The sequence below is a fragment of the Onychostoma macrolepis genome, chromosome 23, assembly GCF_012432095.1.
Source record: "Onychostoma macrolepis isolate SWU-2019 chromosome 23, ASM1243209v1, whole genome shotgun sequence".
In the NCBI taxonomy this organism is placed as follows: Eukaryota; Metazoa; Chordata; class Actinopteri; order Cypriniformes; family Cyprinidae; genus Onychostoma; species Onychostoma macrolepis.
Genome location: NC_081177.1, coordinates 10008937 through 10022105, shown reverse-complemented (window position 1 = coordinate 10022105; position 13169 = coordinate 10008937). Strand labels below are relative to the sequence as shown.

Sequence of the window (13169 nt, the reverse complement as noted above, 5' to 3'; positions counted from 1 at the left end):
ACGCAACAAATCTGTAAGGTTTTTGGTAAGACAGTCGAAGAATAACAACAGACACAAACAAATCTTTGTATAAAAGAGAGAGAAAATACCCACAGATTTTATAAATCAACTGCAGGAAACTGCCGTTGTAACTGCAGGGAAAAGGGGGCCACAGTAATTTCCAAGTTTTCCAAACTTATCCGCTTCATCTATGCCGTTTTTTTCCACAAGCCAGCCAATCCCAGCACCTGTTGCATAGCCCTCCTTCCTGTTTTTTTTCCTGTGTATCTGTCCATGTGCGTGTGTCACTAATCTCACCTGGGAACACTTTGTCCAACTTTCTAAAAGCTGTGACTCATCACGTATATTTATCCAAATATCTCATCTAAACAGTAGCTGGAATAGCCATTACTTATTTCTGGTGCCTAAAATAGTTTTACTTCATACGTGACTATTGCAAACTTTGCAAAAAGCACACTAAACCCCAGGCTTTTATTTATTTTTGCATTCCTTGCTAATCATCTTACCCGTGCACAGAGAGTTTCAGGTCAGGGACGCAGATGTTGTCCTCTCCGCAGTCCAATAAAATCTGGGCCTAGAACACAAGCCAGAAAAATGTTAAGGTAAGTTACTGAGAGATTATAGTCATTAATTTGCAACCTATTTTAGATTCAGAATCGACTTGTGTGAAAATGAATCTCCTGGGACCTGATTTTATATTTCAGGAATAGACTGGATGGGGAAAAGTGGGCATTACATACCAAAATAAAACCTGACAGATCTACAATTATATGCAAATACAGACTTCTATTCATTTATTTCAGAATACATTAAAAACGCAATTAATGACAAGAATGTTTTTAAATTCTGAATTAAAATTCATTTTTTATAAATATATGGGGGGCATAAATGTTTTAAAAAGAAAAGCCTTAGAAGTTTGGCATCATCTTATGTTATTTTTTATTTTTTTTTAAAAATGAATAAATAAAATTCAGCAAAACATAAATGAATAATAATACTTTGAGTAATTAAATGCATTAAAAAACAAACAAAAATATAATTTATAAAACCAGGAATGCACCTTTAGAAAGTAAACAGGGTCAATTTCTTGAGTTAAAGGGTAAAAATAGAAAGTAAGCCTGTAATGTGATCTAAAAAAAAAAAAGAAGCTTCTCCATTCATTTTCTTAATCATATGCAGGATACCACCTGCAATCCAGTGTCTCTAATGTCATTCAGGCATCATCGCCCTATAATAAGCATACTTTTAGTCACACTTCCCATAACCAATATCCCAGCAAAACATCTCTAGGCAGTTTACAAAGAAAAAAAAATAAAAATCAAGTAAACTTTTACATACTTAAAAATTCTGATGAAACTTTAAACTACTTGCACTATGAAATAGCTTTTTTTTTTTAAATCCAAGATATTTGTAAACAACCGACAGCAGTGACCGGCTGCATTATAAACAGTGCGTTCAGTTAGGTCAAGTGTTAGCGCATGACCATGTAATGGTCAAAGAATATTGATGCCTAATACACTACCGTGCAAAATGAATATAAACATTGCCGTTTGCAATCGTAAACATCACTCCTCAGCCTACAAAATGCTAGGTTTTAGATTAGTAAACACTGCTGAGTGAATTCTTGGTTAAAGAGCAGATGTGTACAGGCTTCAAAAAACATATAGTGCTCACTTGAAGGGATAAAGAGCTATGGTTGTACCCATAAGGCTGTTCTATATGCCACCAACATCCACATCAGATGCTGTCGACCCTGAACTGCATGCTGGCTGCACGCGACACCACCCAACTCTCACCACATAGACAAATATAAATATATACATCACATAAAGCGCACACACATTAATGAGAAAGAATCTATATACAATTTATGAATAACTCTAAGACATAAAGAAACAGGGAAAGTGGTGCCGCGGCTAATTGCTACCACCTGATGCTGTATTTCCAACATGTGCGAGGATGACGCAACATGACTATGAGGATAAGAAAATAGAATAGGGAGATTAGAAAGGGCAAAGTGGCTTCCCTGTAATTAGCAGTTGCTAAGCTCTAATTACAACCGATGAGGGCGGCCACCCCTTTCCATAGCTCTGTATCGGGCCGCTCCGAACCTCCTGGAGAGGGTTGTTTGGGTTCACTGGAGCAACCAAACAATTAGAAGCCCAAGCGGAGATACAAGAGAGGGTCACATGTGCATATGTCCAAGCTGATCCACAGCCAAAACCACCATAAAGTGTTTACGGAACTGTAAAAGTCCGCAAACAGCATGACTAGGTCAGCAAACTGGAGGGTGCCAGGCGGGATCACTAACAACATTTATAAAAGGCGGTCCAAAACATCTCAATCTATAATCAAGATGAATACTGAGCCTCAGACCTATAGCCACCTGAAAATAAAGACAACAAATAAGCTTTTCCCCCCAGATTTAATCATTTATTCCATTAATTCTTGAAAAGAAAGTCCTTAGAAGTTTGACAGTTATTTTTTATTAGAAAATAATAATATTACTTTTCATTATTGTTATAAATTGCTGTAAATAGTGTATATTTATGTAATATTAATACTCTATAAAATATATTGTGGTAACAACATTATCATCATCATCATTATTTTTTTTTAAATTGACAAACATTTTGTATATTTATATAATATTTAAAAATATAAATATTAAAATATATTTTTAATTTAATTAGTCTAAGAATAATGTGGATATTTTAATATATTTGTACTCTATAAAAATATATGTAACTTTAATAACAATAAGGTAATAAGAAGAATTTTTTATTATTATTATTAATTTTCTTTGTGTGTGTGTAATTTAAAACAGTATAAAACCAATGCGGACACAAAGTAACTTTCTAAAAACTTGGCATGTGCATTTTATAGGTTTTTAAATTATTTTTCCCTTCCTTTATAATGGACACTCTCATTTATCATGAATAAAAGGGCTTCCACTTCGTTTTTTGGCTTGAATAAGCGAAAATTTTAGAAGATCGTTCCATCTGCAATGTTTCCAAGGCCTCTGATTAGAATGTTTCTGCATATGGTCAGTGCGGCCCATGTGTTCGACACAGTCTCAGTAACTACTGAGAGAAAACTGCCACCCAAAAAGCTGAACCTAAACAGACAGCATATGGCCTGCGAGAACCCGCCCGGAAAAAAACAGAAATCTATTAACCCTCCATACGCGCGCACACCTCTGCAGTGGAGTTTCCACGAAGTCCAGAAAGCTACTCCTGGTGGGACAGTGAAAAGTTCTCTACTGTACAGGCGCTTTGGATAAAAGCGTCTGCAAAATGACTAAATGTAAATGTACACGCTACACATTTCCTTCAGATCTCAAATGGCTTTCCAGACAATTTGGAGAACTTCCCAGATGTATGTTTTGAGAATCTCTTCATAAAGGAGGAGAAGAACCTACTGCTCCATGCAAAACCTCAGAGTGTTCACATAATGCATTGTGGGATATCTGCAGCAACAGATGTACGTACTTTCTGTTCGATGAGCTCCGCTGTCTGGTAGTTGAGGATGGGCCGCAGGCCGTATCTGTCTGCCGCGGATTGAGGGTTCAGGCTGAAGTTGAGCGCAACGAAGATGGGCGACAGCTTATCCCTGAAGTCCTTCTCATCCTACACTCCAACAGAGAGGAAAACAGAGCGGGAGTTTGTGAGAAAGGTCAGAAAGAAGGATGAAATGACACTCTTAATCCCTTGCTGCATTTTTGGCATTTGTTGCCACACTTATCTTACTTATCTTCACTTTTAAGTACATATCTTATGATGCAGGTAATTTTTCCCCTCAAGGTTTCCAATGGTTAGCCCCATCTACTGTTAATTCTCATTGGCTCACAGTCCCCTTCCTCAAAATGTACATTGAACAATGAATGCCACATTAGGACATTTTATAATCAACTTTTACATACTGTATATACTATTTAGTGGAACCAAGTAATTTTTTAGCAAGTCACATGAAAGCCCTAATTCTTTGCATTCTAGTCTGAAGTCAAGTCTTGAATCTATGCATTCAAGTCTAGACTCAAGATAGGGAAGTCATTGCTGTCAAAGTCCAAAACCCTGCTATTTAGTGCACCATCAATGTCCTGCTTTCGCAGGTAATCTGGAGTCAAACTCACCCGCAAGAAGATCTTGGTGTCACTGCAGACTCTGGCTCCATTTGGCACAATCAGAGTCCTCTGCAGAGCAGGAAGCTGGGTGTCTAAAAACAGAGCTCTCCGTACGGCCCCCTTCTGCTGCTGCTTCAGCCGATCCAGCTGAACTTCAACGTTAAACTCTACAACACACACGCATTGTCTGATATATTTAAAAATGTTTCAGGCACAATGCCTTCACGTTGGCTCCAGCATACAGGTGCAGGATGGAGCCAAGCTGACACAGCACTAAATCTCAAAGCCTATTTAGTAGATCTGAACTTTGTGATTTGGCAAGAGTGAAGACTTCTTCCAAACATTTAGTTTTTATCATTATCCAACACCTGAAGAGAATGGCTATAAGAAAAGCCATAATGCTTTTGATAGAAAGTCGTGACTAGTGAGGGCATGAAGGAATTTGCATGCCGTTCAGATGTGTGTTGTGCACCTGTGCTCAGTTATCTGAGCGTGTGTAGTAGGGTGTTATTCTTCACACATAGTCTAGGCCTCTAATGGCAGGGCATATGGGGCTATCATTAGCCCAAGGGGAAATAGAGGGAAGTAGTTACTGAATAAATGCATTGTAAAGGTTGTGTATGGACAAAGAACGGCTTGTGGATGGAATGGGAAACATGAAGGCTCTTTTATAATGCCTAAAACCAGATTTATTTTAGGTCGTGAGGGAAATTAAGTAAAATTAAGTCCTAGAATAAATGATCGCAACAATGTTACAGGTGATTGTTAGGGCGTGACTAGTGTTCTGGGTGGTTTCTTATTTAAAAAGGAATACTATTTGCAAAGGGGATCAACAGGTGGGTAAACAGGAGCAGATGTGGCTTACCGAGATGATTTGGTAGGTGCTTCCCATTGGCTGAGAGGCAAAAGCTCAGGTTGACACTGTAAGAAACAGAGCAGACAAATGATGAGAGATGAAGTGGATTTATTACAATGACGCATTAGAAACACATTGGTTGCATCTCTTTGGCTATGAAATATTTGCTATTATTGTTTCCTCAGGCTATAACACTTGACAGCTTGAAGGAAGGATGACTATAGTATAATGGATCACACAACACATGTGAAGATGTTTTTAAACAGGACAGTTAAGGATCATGTCTGTGCTGGAAACTGATGGAATGTACAATTTCTGAAAGATGTCTCTCGTGTTCACCAAGCGTGCATTTACTTTCTGCTTAATGTTGTGGAAAATAAATCAAATTTCAACTGAAAGAAAGCAAGAAACCAAAAAAGTTTGAATGAATGAAAGAAAACATTTTAGAAAGAACTGAAAAAGTTTCCAAAAAAGAAGAAAAAGTAACAAAAGAAACAGAAAAATCCAAAAGAAACACAAAACATACAAAAGAAACAAGACACAAAAGGGGAACAGTGAAAGACTGAAGAAGAAAAAAAGAAAACTCACAATCCAGGCTACTTTTGACCTGTGCAATAAACGCAGTGTGTTCCCATGTGTGTTTCTAAGCCTCAGTATATATCTATCTGTGTGTGTGTGTGTGTGTGTGTGTGTGTGTGTGTGTGTGAGAGCTCACATGCATGTGCAGCTCAGTGCGTCCTGATGTTTCCCAGCTGTGTTCCACCACTAAACAATATCTCATTCACTGCTAGATCCCTTTCTCTCGCTCTCTCTCGCTCTCTAATTTCTCCCAAAAGCCTCTGTGTCTAGGCAACGACTTGTAATCAACACATAAGTATACAAACTTTCCCTGTATAAAACAGAACAGGCGGAGACACTGACATTTCACGTCAGAGAGAGACCAGCCCAGCGCAGTTTCCTTTCCCTCCACAGATAGGATGCATATTTCAAAAATGCATGTCATGGAGTTGGGAAAAGGGCATTTCATGCTTTTCGCCACCTTCTTGGCTCACCCTCAACCAGCATAGCGTGTCTAAACCATTTGGAAAAGCCTTCGCTGACAGCATAACTACACCCTTCCATATGTCCAGCCTGACATACAAAGCCCAACTGTGGATGTAATGAAGTAAGCTTAATCTACTAAATTAGATTTTTAAAATTCCTACATAAGTGCACTTCAATGGCGCTTAAATGACGTTAAATGTGAAAGATCTTTTTCCATTTTATTGCATGTTGAATGTTTAGGATTTGGATAAACAGTCTAATAAAATCTATTTACTGCTTTAGACCAGGAATGCAACAAATTCTGGCTGATACAAGATGGCAGACATACCAGGACACTTGCAGGGTTTCGTTCCCACGGCTTATGGTGCAAACTTTCTCCTCAGGATTTATCATAGTTGGATAGACAGTCAAGGTGGCACTAGTGTTCACAATAGGACGAGACCTGGAAAAGACATAATATCCAGAAGTATTAATCTGCACTCAAAGACATTTTAAATAGCTTTATGATTCAAATTTAAATATGATATACTGAAGTCGGTAAGATATTTAAAAAAGGTTTAGAATGAATTCTCTTATGCTCACAAAGGCTGCATCAAAAATACAGTAAAAAAACAGTAATATTGTGAAACATTATTACAATTTGAAATATTTATTTTAACATTTTAAAAGGCTATTTATTCTTGTTATGGTAAAGCTTCATTTTCAGCAGCCATTACTCTAGTCTTCATGTCTGTGACTGACCTGTAAAGAACGGCAGTGTTTGCACCAAATGCACCAACAATAAGATCTGCAAGAACAAAAAAGCAAGGTATCAGACTAGATTTCAGCAGCGGCGGCAGTGGTTTATGGTAGCTAAAAAAACTAGGTTTTCTCACCTGGGTAGCCATTATTATCCAGGTCTTTGCCTCCACGAAGGGCGTAACCAAAACTGGCAGGTAGAGCTGACGGTGCGGCAGAAGCCCATTGGCCAGCGATCACCTGAGAGGGCTTTTCCCTGAGTCCTGCAGCATGTCCATTATAGATGAGCACCAGTCCTTGTTTGTTTTCCCCACCAAACGGACAACTGATGGCCACGTCTGTTAAGAGAATATTGTAGAATTAGAGGTGCACTGATATTAAAATTCTGGCCAATATGTTATAGGTGATAACTGATAAACAACAGATATTAAAAATCTATATTATCTTGTCTAAATAAATTAAAAATAAAACTCTAAAACCCTAAAAAGTAATCATTTTAAATTAACCGAAAAATGTCTGATATAAAAATTCTATATTTATTTTTTATTATTTAAAAAAAAAAAAAAAAAAAGTAAAATGCTAAAAGTGAATTTAGGCATCACAACATAATAATATACAGTATAAAGATGGATATTCATTTTAAGATTACATTTAACAATGTTATTACATTATTTGTGTTTTTAAAGATTTAATTCAAGTGAGTGGTGAGGGTTATTATTTTTGACTAAAAGTGAAACTAAAAAACTGAAACTAGAATCAATTAAAACCTTTGCTTTACTTGAAATAAAATAAAAGTTAACTGAAAAAAAGAAATATAATTTTTTTTTAAATTCAGCTAGTTGCCAAGGCAAAGCTTTCTCAATTTAATTTAACTTGATGTACTAAAATAATAAACTAAAAACTGAAATAAAAATAAATAAAAACAAAGAGGACAAAAACACATTTATTAAAACTTTAAGATTAAAAATAAAAACTGATTCAAAATATTAATAAAAAACTGAAGTAGTATTTCAAATGATACTAAAATATCACTGCAGTTAGACAACAGTAAAGCTAATCCAAAAGAAAAAAAAAGGGAAATAAACCACAATTAAATATAGCCCGATGGCTATTTAAAAAAAATTAAATATTGACTGATAACCAGTACACAGTTGTCTGAAGACTGACTGACACACAAATGTAAAAATCTCTCACCGTTGTAACCATCTTGGTTGAGGTCTCCGAGAGGGGTAATGGAGCTGCCAAACCGGCCAAACGTGTGCGTGCCGGTGAGATGAGGTAGCTGAGGTGTGAGATCCAGAGGTCCGTTCTGCATGTACACATAGACCCGACCCAACTCCTCCAACCTCCCATCAGAATCACGAACCATGAACATGGGAGCGCCAACCAGCAGGTCCATCATCCTGAAGGTGAAACGAACCAAAACTTAACCACTGAACACATTGTTGTGGTAGATTCTTCTCTAAACCTGGTTGTGGTTACCTACCCATCATTGTTTATGTCAGTGGCAGCCACAGCATAGCCATAGTAGGAACCCATCTGAAAAATTTAAAACATTAAAAACTGTAACAGATCTGAATCACATGTAGATACAAGCTTCTCATTTTTAACTGTACATACAAACAACATGCAGGATCTTATGAATGTCACATGGACAGTAAGTTTATGCCTGAAGGCACACGTTGACATTTACTCCAACTGGTTATGGTTCGAGTACATGAAAAGAGCTCTTTGATGATTCAGATGTGGCTCAGTTCTCTAGCCCCCTGAGGTGGGCACACACAAATGCTTTTTGATTGTATTTACTCAGCTGAGGCAATCAGTGCAGTTAAAGGCCTCCAACAATTTCCATTTGCAACACTGTGGCGCTCGTTTAGGAAAATTGCCCGTAAGCTCTTGCCTCACATAATCTGCCCTTTACTGCCTACCACAGAGCACTCCAGCCTGGTTTAAAGAGTCTTGTAAAGGAAATTATTTTTGCTTATGTCATCAGTGTGCAACAGTTTGAAGAATATCAGGGTGGGACGAAGCTTTACAAAGCAGTAAGAATGAGATAACTTCTGTTAAAATAGCTGCAGCAAAATATACTATTAGAACACAAAAGCCAATAGAACAAATTGTCATACTTCCAATAAAATGAATGCCATCAAACTTACCTGCTCACCAGTGAAGGTCTTCAGCATATCCAGAGAACCATTGAGAATTGAAACCTAATAAAAAGACAACGCACTAGAGTTTTCATTCCATCAGGTACCATCATAAAAATCTCTGGTTGATTACCAACTCCAAACTAAAAGTCATACTATAGTGGATGTGTAATGGGTCATATTTAATGCACGGAAAAACTGACTTAACCCGCATCTTAGGTGAGAAGTTCTCTGGCTAAATGTCACAGTGTGACTGCTTCCTCTCACCTGTCCATGCAGTCTGACTCCCCTGGGAACTCCAGTCACAAAGTCTGAAAGCAGGCAAGCCAAAAAAAGAGAGGAAAAAGAGAAAGATTTAATAGTGGAAACATGGAAATGCGAGTTCCTCAGGAATTCTGGAAATCAGAGCCACTCCAAGTCACTTCACGGGCTGTATTTTCAAATTTGTTTAGGTGTAATGGATTCATAAAGAGAGTATAATCATAACACTTCCTTTGAAAGGTTCTACAAACAGTGCATGGATTTAATACATCCGTCTATGGCTATTCAACAGCAGATGATATTAAATCATTATCTGTGGTGCAACACAGCCACCGTCGTTCTATAATAAAAATGACATCAAAATAATCTAGTGAAACTTTAATCAAATGAGCACTATAATGCAGAGGTTTTATATTTTAAGGTCACAACACTCACCTTCATCATCATCACCACTGAACTCGCCGACAGCCACTGAGTAACCTGTAGAATGTATAAAAATATGGGTCGTGAAAAACAGAAAAATCTATGTATTTTCAACTTCACAGCTAATAAGGGGGATGGAAAGACATACCCATGTAGGTGTCATCAAATGTGATCTCTTTTTTCTGTTTGGTCTGAATCTGGCCTTCCACTGAGGTCAAGAAGAATCCTGGGTAATAGGCTTTTACTATTTCTTGTTTAACTGCAGTGATCACTTGGCCTAGAGATGGTAAGGAGAAATTGATCTTTTAATTGCATTTGCATTGAGGTAAAGGTCACAGTTGATGCAAATAATAAATGCAAATATCCACCATTTTGATGGAAAGGTCATCAAATTACAAAACACACGTTTAAGAAAGGTACATACACTAACACTACTGTTCAAAAGTTTTTTTTGAAAATATCTTATGCTCACCTATCCTGCATTTATCTGATTAAAAATACCAAAAACGGTAATATTGTGAAATGCTATCACAATTTAAAATAACCATTTTCTGTTTTGTATACTTTAAAAAGTAATTTATTCCTGTGAAGGCAAAGCTGTATTTTCAGCAAACGTAATCCAGTCTTCAGTGTCACATGATCCTTTAGAAATAATTCTATACTTATTATCATCAATGTTAAAAACAGTTATGCTGCTTAACATTTTTGTGGAAACCAACGTTTTTAAGGATTCTTTGATGTATAAGAAGTTCAAAAGAACAGCATTTATTTGAAAGAGTCTTTAATAAAAATAATGTTTAGTAAATTGAAAAACGTCTTTGTCACTTTTGATCAATTTAATGCATCTTTGCTGAATAAAAGTGTTAATTTCTTGACTTTTTTTGTATTTATAAGCCCTTAAAGAACATTTTAAAAGCCAAACCTTGCCAGAAGTAACTGCCAGGTCCTCCAAGCACCACCTTTCCTTCCTGTAACAGAGTAACAGTATCTAGGTGAGACCAGGAGGAAACGGCAGATAAGCAAAGCATTTTGTTCTATTCAGTTCCAATATCGTCTCACCTGTGTAAAATCAGCACTGAATCCACCTTGACAGTAGCCTTGTCCTTTTCTTCCACGGAATTCTGCAACAGATGGCAAGTTATGCTATTGTGACTTCAAAACAATTGAAAATTGAAAAGTGCCACAACAAAGCAACCGCAAGCCCACCTGTGCGGCACGGAGCATATTCCACAAACTTAGTGAAGTTTTTGACGGACAGAAAACACGAGCCAGTAGTATCAGCATGAGGCTTGTCCTCCATGGCTCTCCAGGAGTAGAGGGGGGCACAAGCCTATGGAAAGGATAATACTAGAGGTTAAAGGTCAACTCCACCGACAAAAGCACCCACATGAGTAAAGAGTAAAGCAACCATGATGATGAATTCAGCTCACAGTTTCATAATCCATGAGGAATAGCACCTGGACTTTGGATGTTACAGCATTATCCACAAGACAGAGTCAGAAAGTTCAAATTCAGAAGGAAAACTGAAGACTATAACGAATGAATAGAGCTGGATCTGGTCTGATTATTTATCATTTGAGTCTTACAAAGTTAATTTAAGAACATGAACTTAGACTTGAGTGACCAACCATACTTTGGGTCCAAGTACAAATGTTCAAGAGGAAATAATGGTTTGTCATGATTTGAAGAAGGGTTTATGTCTGCTATTATACTGACTTTTTTCCCACACAGCATAAAATACGAGTAAGAAGATCTTACCAGCACACTATCTTCGTGCACTCGTACCGTTGCTCCAAACCACTGATGGGATTTGAACTCTCCCTGATGTACTGCTTCATTCACTGTAATGTTTAGATCTCCTACAGTCAGGGAAAAGAAATATAAATTATTGGACAAAAAAAAAATAAAATTCATATACATATATATATATATATATATATATACACACACATACACACACACACACATATATACACACAAAACAATAAAAATTATTGCCTTTCTTGTGCACAATTCACCAAAAAACATTTATTAAAAAGAAGTTTAAAAAAATGGTTTCATCAATTTATAAACACCTCCACTGAAACAGGGGACAGGGGAAAAATATTAACTATAAATATCATTGCATGTCTGTCCCAACATTATTTTCCAGTGAATATTCTAGTATGTAACATCACATTAGTCAAATGTGATTTTAAGCACATTTATACCCCTAATAAAATGAAAAGACAAAGGTGGAAAAAAGAACAGACTGTATAGTGCAGGCTCAGGTGTCCGCTGAGGTTAAAGGTCATATCATGAAGAGCATGCACAAGACAGATGGTCACATATGGGCTGAAATGGGATTCATAATCAAAACAAAGGTAACATGTCCTGGCCAGTGAGAGAGGTTGGGACTCAGCAATAAGACCACCAGACCAAGACCATCAGAGATCAGGTTCAACTGCCAGAGGAGTCACTAGGCCAGAAAATTCAAACTGAATCGCCCGAAAGCCTCCGTTCCCCACTCTGACTGCCAAACTGAACTTTGCCACAGACATTTCTCCAGTTGCACCATAATTACAAGCATGATGCAACAGGGTTCTGTGGTGTGATGGAGGGGAAGGGGGAAAGAGAGACTGAGGAAGAGGAGAAATGAGTGAAAGGTACAACTGGCGGTAACACAATTCTCAGCTGGCTCTGAAAAGGGCCTGGTCTCATTCGGAGTCAATAATCTGTGCCAGGGAGCCTCATCCAAACAAAACAGGAGCTCAAGTTATGTGGGTTAATATTAACGAAAACTGTCAAAAAATGTCTGGATCATACTGCAGCCCCAAATCAAAAGAAGAATAATAGGAAATTATATTTTGCATTAAGAAAACCAAGTCTATAATTAAATCAGCCAAAATATTAAGCAGCACCATTAATCAAACCCCTTCCCCAACTGTCAGTTGCCTACTGTAATGCAAAAAAATAAATGAATACAATTAAAATTAATTAAAAAAAAAAAAATTAACAATTAATTATTGTGTTTTTTAACATTGATTTTTCCATGTCACAGTAACGGAAATTGTAGGTGTAAATGTGCATAACTGTCATTAAAATAATGTCATAATATGAAAAAAAAGTCTTTATCCAACGTGAAATATAACACTAACATTTCTAAGTGTGTGATTCACCCAATTGGTACGACCCTGTTTTACTGTCTAAAAAGACGGGAACTCTCATCCAAGCAAAACAGGAGCTCAAGCTATCTGTCAGATACACTCCTACTGATACAAACACACACTCTCTCGCTCTCTGTCTTCAGTTCACAGCACCCTTCACCTTCCTCTTCCCTTTCTCAAAGGCTGTCATCCCTTTCTAGGAATTTCACTTCATTATTTTCCCTGTTTAAGTCACCATCTCCCACTCATTCCTTTACTATTTTGTATGGTTTCTTTATCTCCCTCTACTTGTCCTATTCTTTTCCAAACCACCCTTAACACAGACAGACACACACGCCTCCTTTTCCCCAGACGTTTTTTGTTTCCTTCTCTCAAGGATGTTTGGTACCCCAACAGGAAAGCAGTGGGGATTAGAGCCCTCTAATAACATT

At 37.2% G+C, this 13169-nt stretch overlaps 1 protein-coding gene across 2 annotated transcripts in view; it reads right to left on the bottom strand.

Moving 5' to 3' along the window:
- itga5 (integrin, alpha 5 (fibronectin receptor, alpha polypeptide)) overlaps positions 1-13169 on the bottom strand; it is a 50641-nt gene that overhangs the window by 14430 nt on the left and 23042 nt on the right. For both annotated transcript variants that reach the window (XM_058763877.1, XM_058763878.1), the window contains exons 5-21: positions 11351-11451; positions 10799-10922; positions 10652-10713; positions 10515-10560; positions 9741-9869; positions 9605-9649; positions 9176-9219; positions 8918-8971; positions 8248-8300; positions 7956-8164; positions 6899-7099; positions 6765-6810; positions 6352-6465; positions 4989-5044; positions 4133-4290; positions 3492-3629; positions 507-574 (exon numbers count right to left, since the gene is read on the bottom strand). In XM_058763877.1, coding sequence (XP_058619860.1) covers positions 507-574; positions 3492-3629; positions 4133-4290; positions 4989-5044; positions 6352-6465; positions 6765-6810; positions 6899-7099; positions 7956-8164; positions 8248-8300; positions 8918-8971; positions 9176-9219; positions 9605-9649; positions 9741-9869; positions 10515-10560; positions 10652-10713; positions 10799-10922; positions 11351-11451 — 1648 coding nt within the window. The remainder of the gene's footprint in view (positions 1-506; positions 575-3491; positions 3630-4132; positions 4291-4988; positions 5045-6351; positions 6466-6764; positions 6811-6898; positions 7100-7955; positions 8165-8247; positions 8301-8917; positions 8972-9175; positions 9220-9604; positions 9650-9740; positions 9870-10514; positions 10561-10651; positions 10714-10798; positions 10923-11350; positions 11452-13169) is intronic.